The sequence below is a fragment of the Manduca sexta genome, unplaced genomic scaffold (genome assembly GCF_014839805.1).
Source record: "Manduca sexta isolate Smith_Timp_Sample1 unplaced genomic scaffold, JHU_Msex_v1.0 HiC_scaffold_1573, whole genome shotgun sequence".
Lineage (NCBI taxonomy): Eukaryota > Metazoa > Arthropoda > Insecta > Lepidoptera > Sphingidae > Manduca > Manduca sexta.
In genome coordinates, this window is record NW_023592451.1 from 1 (window position 1) to 11,301 (window position 11,301).

The 11,301-nt window shown below is 31.1% G+C and overlaps 1 protein-coding gene and 1 pseudogene across 1 annotated transcript; one reads left to right on the forward strand and one right to left on the reverse strand.

Annotated features, from left to right (window-relative positions):
- Positions 1 to 321: 321 nt before the first annotated feature.
- LOC119188389 lies at positions 322 to 6,858 on the forward strand (annotated as a pseudogene).
- Positions 6,859 to 7,045: 187 nt separating this feature from the next.
- LOC115445732 (ras suppressor protein 1) lies at positions 7,046 to 10,883 on the reverse strand. Its single transcript, XM_030172122.2, has 6 exons — positions 10,674 to 10,883; positions 9,407 to 9,697; positions 8,980 to 9,062; positions 8,349 to 8,463; positions 7,903 to 8,035; positions 7,046 to 7,473 (listed from the first exon to the last, which is right to left on the reverse strand). Exons 1-6 carry the CDS (start codon positions 10,822 to 10,824, stop codon positions 7,389 to 7,391), a joined length of 858 nt encoding a protein of 285 aa, XP_030027982.1. The 5' UTR covers positions 10,825 to 10,883; the 3' UTR covers positions 7,046 to 7,388.
- Between the last annotated feature and the right edge of the window lie 418 nt (positions 10,884 to 11,301).

Sequence of the window (11,301 nt, forward strand, 5' to 3'; positions counted from 1 at the left end):
TCTAAACGATAATGTAATTTTTGCATAGTAAATATATTTTATTTACTCAAGATTACAAACAACGTTTAATTATAGGACACGTGTAATCTTAAAAAAAAAACTTATCATGTGGCAAATTTCAATTTTAAATGAATAGTTTAGTTTATGAAAACTCACCAAAATTACGACTGAATTTCAAAAATAGCTTAGCCAAAGAGTCTTTTAATTGAAATGTGTTTTACCTACCTTTTTCATTTATTTATCGGTTGGTTCATCGATTTCAATTTCATCCCTATTGCCAACCTCCGTTGCTCTATGTTTTCGAAGACACATCCCTAAGCTATTATTCTCGATTTGTCAATGCGAGGTTTTGTTTTTGATTTATGACAACTGACGCGCGTGGATACATGCTCTAATTTTGGAAGCTGAATATTTTTTCCTTGCGATAACAAACACGTTATGTTAATCTACTAACGTCCAACGAAACTGTACAGTTGGAGGTAATTTGCAACTAGAAAAATAAACATGGCCTGCTGGAGGCACATTGTGATGTTATTGTTCTGGTTTATTTGTTTATTTTCACATGCAAATTCTTTACCTTACGTCGGTAAGTTTATTTAAAACGTTTTTCCTGTTTTCTTTTCAATTTAGTAGCTATTTGTGAACTATCTCGTAAACATATTACATCATAACAGTTTACCTGCTTGCATCAAATTATTGTTTACGTATATTTGTAACTGTGAATCTTTGTATGATATCGTATAATCTTAATGATATTTTATGAATAAATAAAATATATTACTCAATAATTGTCAATTTATATTTTTTACACAAATAACTGTGACAAAAGTAACAAAAGTTTACAATTAATGCTGATATAACTGAAGGAAGAGATAATTTTAAATAATGCTATGTATTTATCAGCAACACAAGTAATTCCGGGATGCGTGATACTAATTTTATTTGGCTGTTATGAGCTATTCATTCTGCTAAAATTATATTTTAGAACTTTCTAGTATAATCAAAATATCCACTCTGGGTGGCGAATGGTCCATATAATCTGATTCCTGTATGTTTTCTCGTTGCATATGTAAAATCTAATTGTCATTAAAACAATTTACAGACTGCATTGATGCATATTAGTACTTATCTTATGTTATATCAGGTTCCTTTTCGAAAATTTCAGCCATCACCACTGGTATGAATCTAGATTAGCTTTTCAGCTAAAGTTTGACCAACACATATTACTGCCGCTTGGTTTATGGAATTATAGGAAATGTAACTAAATATTAATTTACAGTGCATATTCTATAAGATTGAAAATGTTATCTGTTAAAAATAATGTTATTTAGATCTATTGTGCTACTAATCCAAAAACCACTTAACAAAAAATAATTTTAACCATCTTTTTCCTTGTTTTATTATGTAACGTTTCTCTTTCAGTTCACTATCTTAGCGGACCTGCAAGTATAGAGCGAGATGTGCCAACAGCGTCAGCAAAACAGACTCTTGACATCTATTGCTACACAGGCACATCTAAAAGCTTGTTTACTTTGTGGCAAACAGTCAAGGTAGTTATTTTAAACTGAGCATTCTCATCAATCTTATTAACAATACTGTTACTAAAACTCGATAGTTTTGTGTTTAAGTGCATTAAGTAATTATATGACATTTAATTTTTACTACATGTTTCAACATGCGAATAGACTACAATATACATGTATATTTTAAACAATATATTTTGTTACAGTTTCATATAAAATTAAAGAATGACGAATTCAGATATTACATGGGGAAAGATGCAGAGGAAGTATATCAAGCCTACACAGAAGACAGTTACGGATGGTCAGTGGTCAATCCGTTTCAGAAGAAAGCACAAAAGACCATGACACTTGGTCTGTATGATCAGACATGCATTGCATTGAATACAAAGGAACGACACACTATTGATTTGCTCGCAACGAAGTTGTTCAATGTTTTTTGTTGGTGTATGTTATCATAGATAGTTGTTTCACCACTCAACTAATTGTGTATAGCTTTTGCTAAAGAATATTCCAGACAATTATTCATTAATATTGCCAATGTTTTGTTCTATTTCCTTGTATCTAATATGTATAGAATTAAAGATAAAAAAATTCTGCTGTGTAATGTTCATTTTATCGAATAAAATATTTTTTTCTGTTAAATAATTTTATAATAGAGTTGTTATTAGTAGTTTTCTCTTTGTAATACTTATTTGTATTTATTGTAAGTAAAACCATCTTTATATTTGTTATACAATGTTTTAATGTTTAAATTTTTATTAGGAGTGGACCTCTGGCGTGTGCTGCTCATGTGTTTGGGTATTGGACTGATATTTGCATCTAAATCTTTGAGCGGTAACCCTGTGTTCTTTTACTTCTGTGAATATTTGTTGGAGTTTTTGCCTCCTTTATGATTCTGGTGTACATGTCAGTAAGCTTCTCCCAAAGGTAAGTTCGTTTAATAAATTAAATGATTGTAGTACAACAATAAAAAATTTTACAATTTTAAGCCATGTTTAATTCATTTTCTATCAGTTTTGTAGATTGATTTAAAATTTCCATTTATTTAATACATACATAAAAATGCATAGTCAGTGTAATAAACTGAAATTTGTTCAAAAATTCGTCATATTTTCGAATTTATTTTGATGTTTTTGACGCCCTCATAACTGTCTATTTCCATTTTTTTCAGAAAACCTCACCTATGGTATACTGATCGGTGGCTGGACGGTTGGTGTGTATATATTCCAGCAGATATGGGAGAACATACGCAGCCTGATGGTTTCCTACCAGACATACATGTTCTGGTACACACTGATAGTAAGCTTCGTCAGCTTTGTGGTGTGCTACAGGATTGGTCCGCCCAGGAACCAGCGTAGCAAGAACCTTGTCATGTGGACTTTGCAGGTACACTACACGACAAATGGGTATAAAGTTTTGCTACCTAATGTTGCATACAGAAGGACAGCTAAACCATAGATTGTTATTTGTGACTTCAGTATGACTACTATTTGATATAAGACGACTACAGAAGTTTTAGAATAAAGACAATGTTTAGGATCATTGATTTTTATTCTAACAGTCAGAGGTGTGATGCGCACGCGCAGTTTGTCGTTAACACGCTGATACCATATTTGTTATTGTAGATGGTTGGTGTACTGATGATACTCTTCAGCAGCGAGTACCAGGAGGCGGCCGCTGCAATCATCATCACCACCCTCGTTGCCAAGTACTTCCCGGAATCTTTGCAGTACAAAATACTTGGATACTGGTACGTATGACTTTTGTTTATTTTTATATGTGTCTTGGTACTAGCAAAAGAGGTACAAAATTACTGTTCAGTGTAATAAATATGTTCTAATAAACTCCTCACATTCTGTAATAAAAAAAATTTACAATTTAATGAAATTTTATGCTACATTATTTTACATAATAAATAAATTACCAGGCGTCGCAAGTTCCCGCCCAAGCAACGCTTTTTAACCAATGAAGAATATTATGAAGAAGGAGCCAGAGAGACGAAGAAGGCTTTGGAGAATCTGCGGAAGTATTGCTCCAGCCCCGACTGCGCGCAATGGAGTATCATGCTCAAACTGCATGACTCCAAGAGGTGATTGTATTTATTTTTTTTGCATTATATTTAAAGTGTCTGCAATCGATTTTTGTGGGCGGTGGCAGATGAAATTTGATTCTGGTTACATTAATTCTTAAAAATCCCTAATTTCTCGTGTAGGAAATGGACTATGTATATATTAATCAAAATTGAACACACTGTCAACACGAAATCTTATAGATTTTCAATATCTAACAAACTGAGCTTTACATAAAAATGACTCTTGACACCAACAAAACTAAGTCGAATTTAAACTAAATGGAGTCGTAAATCATGTTGTTATAGGGTTGTACAAGAAGATAGTGTTTGGACACCGCGAAGAAGATTACGTAGGGAAGAACCCGGCACTAGCCGGGATAGCGGCAGGTGACTTAAAATGTTTTTTTTTTAATACTGACTGACGGTGGTAGGTTTTTCTACAGCCCTATTTGCACCAAAATAAACATACTTATCTTTACGCTGAAATATACAAGTGTATGTTCCAAAATGGCGGTATTCTAAGTTGAGGGTGGATGATATGATGTCTAAAAGATTTTAATTTTCTGAACTACCATTCACCTGTTATGTGATATTATGAATATCATATTTGTATAACAACTTGCAGAAGGGCTTATTTATCCAATTTCGATATTTGATTCAGTGGATTTCAATTTTGACTAGACTTAGTTTTGTTGGTGATAATAGCCATTTACTTATTTTATTTTAGGGACAAAAAACGGTTACATGTTATAAACCAAATTTATGATACCAAATTCAGAAATTACACTTGTTATACAACTGTGACAAATTAAACACCTTAGTAAGGACATTATATTTTTTAAATCAGGTTTGCAAGCTTCGTAGAAGGTAACTCTCATCTCAGCGATGACGAAGTGATGGACTACGAGGCATATGCGTTCTCTATGGAGCGTAATCAGGAAACCGCAGCCCATAGCCAACTCCACCAGGGTCTTGGAGATATCAGACGATGATGACAGTGATGATGATGATTGAGCTATCTTGGTTGATGATGTAACGATTGGCTCATGTCCTGCAAGATTTGAAAGTGTGCAGAATTGTTGTGAATAACGGATTACCTCTAAGTATGAGTTCTATGACTTTTGAGGCTTTCCATTTGAGCTTAATAAACATGTAAAAGTTCAATTACGTCTATTCTAGACCTTATGATAGTGCAGTAATGTGGAAATTGTATCAACCAATAACATAATTTAAAGTGAAATGTGTGTTGGCATATTAGATATACAACACACATTCATTTAATAATTGGGTGTGGTGTACGTCATTCTGAGGTAACCTATGGTGTAATGTGTGATTTTTTATTTAGATCTATTGAATTGTAAGGCTACACTTGTGTGTAAGTGTTTTTGAATAATAAAAAAAATTAAGACATTTTTAACAAAAAGGCTAATTGAACTCTTAGGTTATATTCTAATAGTTTTCTATNTTGTTGCTAATATTAAGCAATTTAAAACAATAATTTACATTTAACATAATTACGTGATTCTTAATTTTTTACTGTGTTTCTAAATATCTTACTGAGGTTGTTGAATACCATGTCATCTATACTAATATCAGATCATCTTGTGTAAAATTTAAGCTCACTTAAGTTTTTTAATTTATTTATTCACTATGTAAAATTAGTTGAGGGACCTTTAAACAGGGTATTCAGTATTCGATTATTGTTTCTAATATATTATATAAAATATGACCTTTTATTTAGGCAATTAAAACACCTGTGTATTTTTGCTTATGCCAAGTTTGAAGTATGAAGAAAAAAACAGATTATACTTAAAAGTAATATTCATAGGCAGTGACAAATAAGATAGGTCAAACCACACATTGGAAATCTTTATACGATTTTTTTTGTGATTTACTCTGCCATTTTCATATTTTTTTTGCATATATTTTTACTACATACATGTACGCATGAACTGGTGTGTGTTTACTTAGATCCCTTGACTAAAAATACATACTGTGTTACTGAAGTCTATTTCAAACTTTGCTTATCTTAATATGACTCAACACTCCACATCAAATTAAAATATTGACCAACATTGAGTAAATTTCTGAGGTTTGTACTCTCAATGATCAAAATAAGATAAGCAAGTCGTTGACAAATAGCAACAGTTTGTTCATTTATTTTTAGCCTTTCAGTCTCGAACAATGGTCTGTTGTAAAAATTAAGATGTTTAGCTTTCGATTTTGATAAAATATATTGATCTCTAATATAGTTTTAATACGGATGTTTAAAAATATTATTAAATAACAATAAACTAACATACAAAATAAAAAGATATGCTCAGAATAAGGAAAAAAAAATAAGTTTCCAATAAAAAAGATTTCCTGTCAATTGTTTGATATTTTTATGTAAGTCATGAATATAACGAAAAGGTATTAAACGACGACTACTAATTAGAATGGATAAAGTATTTTAAATTAAGTAGTTTTGAAAACCTTGAAGTGTTAAGATATCCTGTTACAAAACGGTGCCTTAACTTAAAAAAAATGTTAATTGTAGCGAAGTTGAGTTGTCCCTATTTTTAAATTATCCAGTCTCATTTGTAACTCTACAAAGGAACTTAAAATGACCTGTAGTCTTCTCATTGTAGTTACTTAATGCTGAGAGTTTCTTAAAATCAACTTCAATGTATAAACGAGGGGACTGAATAGTTAGGTATTTTAAATGAAATAAATATTGTTAGTAATAATTTAATTGCGTTAAAATGTTTTTTGTACGTTAACAAACATTACAACATTTAATTATAGCACCAAATGCATCTAAATCAATTCTCTGATGTAAGGCATAGAATTTCCTTGTCAGAAAGTAAAGATAACCACAAATATTTATTTTATAGTTTGTTGTGTCATGTTGAAATTCATTTGAAAATAAATTAATTTAATTGGCAGTAATCGCGTCCATGTATTGACAATATTTGATACCTATGTTATGGTATTGCTTAATATAAAAATATATCCTACAAAGTTAATTATACTTGTTTTAAAAAACTGAGAACTTAGTTACAATATATACAGGTTGTTACACAAAAAGGGGTTTAAAAATCCCCCATTTAAGAATTAAAAGTATAGAAAACAGATTGTGACTTCTCCTGAAATAATGTCTAATATTCATTGATATATCTCTATAAATTAGTATTCTAGCTTATATTTACCAGATTATATATAAGTTGCAAAATAAGTATGTTTTTTACTCATGGTTATTGTATTTAAGTTGGTTTGTATTGATCAAAATGATTGTTATACCCCTTTTTTTGCAATATCCTGTTTGTAATATACTTATTTTAAGTCATTTGGATGAAATATCTCATAATTAAAAGTTACCTGGTGTTTAATTACATTTAACTCCTAAGTATTGTCTTGTTTATTTCAAATATAATTTATACATTTTATTTATATTTCTAAAAGATTTGAATATATTCACTATTTTTATTTAAAAATTTATAGCTTTCCTCTCTTTGTATTTAAATGCAGGTTACATAATGTAGTCATGACTAAAACTAAACTGAGTAAAATATAATTTAATGTCGCATACACTTGTATTGCACACAATCTTCTATTTTAGTAAGCCTTAAAACTAATTATTCTCTTGTCTATTAGAAATTGACGAAATATTTTTAGTCAAAACTAATGTGGTTTTAAAGGTTATTTTTCTTTATAAATCTCTTTAGTCACATTAGTTTATATTAGAAATTCTAATCTTCATTTAGTCTCAATTATTTTTGGCTAATGTATGAACTGATGACACTTGTTAGATGTTAGGCGGCGCGGCTCGCTTTCTTGCTCTTGTCTAGAGTTTGCGCAGGCGGCGGCGGTTTGGCCGACATGTGACGGCTGTACAGTCTGCAAATACAACAAGCACCCTGTATAACATGTTCTTTTGTTGTACCCATGTTTCTATATAGAATGTTTCTGCTAAAATCCACCATGTATACAGGTGAAATATAATATAGCTGTTTTAATTTTAGGCAGTTTTCTTCTGCACAACAGCCTAATAAAGATGGATTAGACTCTACACTAACCCCCCTTACGCAACCTTACGAACAAATTATGTGTAGGTAGGTACACCTGGATACGTTGCTCTAATGTCAAATTTAAATTTGCAAGACAAAGGGTTGTGACGATGACAGACATATATCTACAGGGTTTATTAGTAAGGAGTTAAATGTTTTCCTAAGGTTAAATGCAAGGGCTGATAGCTCAAAAATTAAAATATTTGTAAGTTTTACAATAAATAATTCTAAGTATAATACAAATGATCAATTAACTTACACTTTATAAGTCTCAGATCGCAAGTAGTCCAGCACATGAGATGGTCCCAGCTTCAGCTGATCTTCTATTGGCGGTACCCAGAAGTTACCCTCCAATCGCAACACGGATTTATTGCTGGCTAGGTCCAGTGATCCTGAAAAATAATCCTTTTTAAAAGGTCGATCCTGTTTTCAAACTTATTATATGCCATGTCGTTTTTAATAAACTATCCCTATCTCAATATTCAAACCGATTCCAAGAGTGAACCAAACAAAATAACTAATTTGTAAGCATGTCAAAGAAAAACTTTATTCTGATTGGTCCATTTTTGAGATAGATCGGAAAAAGCGATTGAGATCATTTATTGAAAAAACATACAGTCGAATTGAATTTTCGAAGTCGGTAAAAAATTGTGGTAATTCAACAATGTTTTTCAAATTGAGTTTAATCCACAGATATCAACCTACCGATTTCAGGAGGCAGTACCACCAGCCTATTGCCTTGCAGATGCAACTCTCGGAGTCGCGATAACTGCCCCAGCTCTCGTGGTACTTCGATAAGGTCGTTTTCTCGCATTGATAGCTGAAAATAACGGATAATATTATTTATTTCGGTTTAAAGTACATTCTATAATTATATAATCACATTTGTTGAGAAAAGTCTTTTGTAAATGATGGACCACCATCTTTCTGCAGTTTATCATCAAAAATGTTATATACAGGGTGGTGTAATTGATTCACTTGCATTGCAAGGTTACTGTAAATTAGCATGCCACTAACACTCCACATATGCAAGGTAGACTGTGTAGTTGATTAGAAATATTGATGGGAATTGTACAATAAAAGTGCTAACTAGAAAACAGCTTATAATGAATATCTTTTCAACCATATTATTGATCTCAGTATGATATAAGAATTAATTACATAATTAGGTAATTTTCTTTAATAAATTGTCTTGTGTTAATATTTATTGTTTTTTTTTACAATATGTTGTAGCTTGTTTTCATAATTAATACAAATGTAATTGTACTTATAGGTTTTCCTCATACACCTTATCAAGGTACTTTGTACATAGCAGGAAAAAATACATATAACTCACAATTTGCAAATTCTTCAGGTTTCCAATTTCAGGTGGTAGAAATTCGAAATCATTGTCACCCAAGTACAATGCACGGAGACTGTCTGAAAGTAAATATTTCTATTCATACACATATAAACAGCTGATGAAAAATGGTTTTAATATTTACCAAAAGAATATTTTTTTAAATGGTTCCCCTGTAATTCATACATTTTGATTTACTACCTAATGGGAGAGAGCCATGAATAACCAAATCTAGATTTATATAATAAAAGTCATAAAGTATGAAAGTAGGGGATAATATTCAAAATACTGTTTGGATTACAAAAATTCTACTTATATTATAAAGCTGTATTATCTGTGAGTGGCATAGTCTGTGTTTTCTTCCATTAATGGACATTAACCCAAATAGAGTTGCAAGCTAAGCTATAATATCAAAAATACTTACCCATTATAAAGAAATTTCCAGACAATGTTTTCTCATTGAGATTATTGTATGTCAAGTCCAAGATTTCCAGCACAGGGAATGATCCAAACCCTCTCGGCAGGGTGTAAAGCCTGTTAAGGGACACATTGAGTATCCGTAGCTTGGGCAGTGACGATAAACTGACTGGTAACTCTTGGATGTGATTGTTGGCGAGATTCAGGATCTCCAAGTTGACAAGGTTAGCAAGAGCTGCAGGCACCACTTGTATCTTATTGTGACTGAGGGAGAGACGAGTTATGTTCTCAAGAGTGACTGTAAAAGAAATACAGTGTTATGCAAATGCCTGGGAAGTTTACAACTTATCAAGACAGATACAATATGTTGGTTCATAAAACTTGTCTGCTCAATATAAACATGCATTTGTCTCCTTCAATAACCTCTGACATTTAAAAAACAAAAGAGGTTTGTTTGCTGGTATACATGCTATAAACCCAAAATCATTGGTATGATACCAGAATGAGCTTTTGAAGATTAGCCGTAACAAATTATTTATATTGCTTTTTCTGGGTTTAGGCTACATATAAATGCAACTGTCATTAATATAATTTTGAAATAAACTTGTGTTAGCTATTAATAGAATCAATTTTACAAAATATAAGAAAGTATGAACTCATCTAGTGATTTATCAGTAAATGTATATTATATACTTGGTTTGGTTTGGTACTATTGTTGTAAAATAAGATAAAAACAATTAGTAAGTAGTTATAGTTTGTTTTATAATCAAAATATTTGATGCATTTAAAAGTTTTCATTCAGTCAGAAAGTGATATAATTAATATTATTATCAAACGATTTTAAAAATACATTAGTTCATAAATAAATTCTATTCAGCCATACATTAATAATTACAAATGAAGTCATACATCGTGGCTCGTGGGCTGAGGTCGCATGATGTCATATTTTAAATTTAGCGTATGAATATAATAATCCTCTAAATTTTCCCGTTCAAGGAAAAAAGCGCCGTTGCCTCGCAATCACCAGTATTAAAATGTTAAAATGTTAAAAATAATGTTACTTTACCTTTTTTTTATGATGAATAGTTAAACTATGAACATTAAATAATAAATTCTCACAAATACTTTCGAAATTCAAATTAGAATTTGATACAAAATAATTTGATCATATAAACAAAATATAAAAAATATGTTTGCAGGGCTCTACTAAGGTTTATTGAAACAGGTTTATTACGGTACATATTAGACTAAAACCGGTTTGACTGTGCACTCACACAAGCTTGGTATCTCGTCGAGGCTTGATATGCCCTTATCCACCAAATCTATTTCAGGGTTATTAATTTCTTTTGCTTCTTCAATCACTTTTTTTGCTTTCGACATTTTGCCTGTGTTAGGAATACAAGAAACTGTGGGATGATGACTCATAATATCAACAGCTGTTTTTCTCCGCCCAGTTAACACGTTCCAAACCAGTAGCAATGTTTGATTGGCATGTGCTTTTTACCTCTTTTTTTATTTTTGTTAAAAATAAAAGTCTATTTTTAAAAATATTGCCAGCCCTTATTCATAGTAGGACGGAATAAATATTATGTTCTAGTAGAATTAAAAGTGTTACTATGTAAAAGGTGTATCATAAGCAAAAAATATTGGAAATAAATAACAAAACTACACCAAGAAAATGTATTACTTATGTTAGATATATGATTGACGAAGTTGTGGAACGAAGTTTTATCCTTTAGTGTAGACCCATAACTAAAATCCTAGCAGTAAAAATCGATTATGTTTTTTATATTATGAATATTTAGTTCTGTATGTAGTTCTATTGATTAGATAATATTATTAAGGGATTATACGTGTTCTTCTTTATATTATGGCCTCCACGGTAGATCGGTAATTATCAGC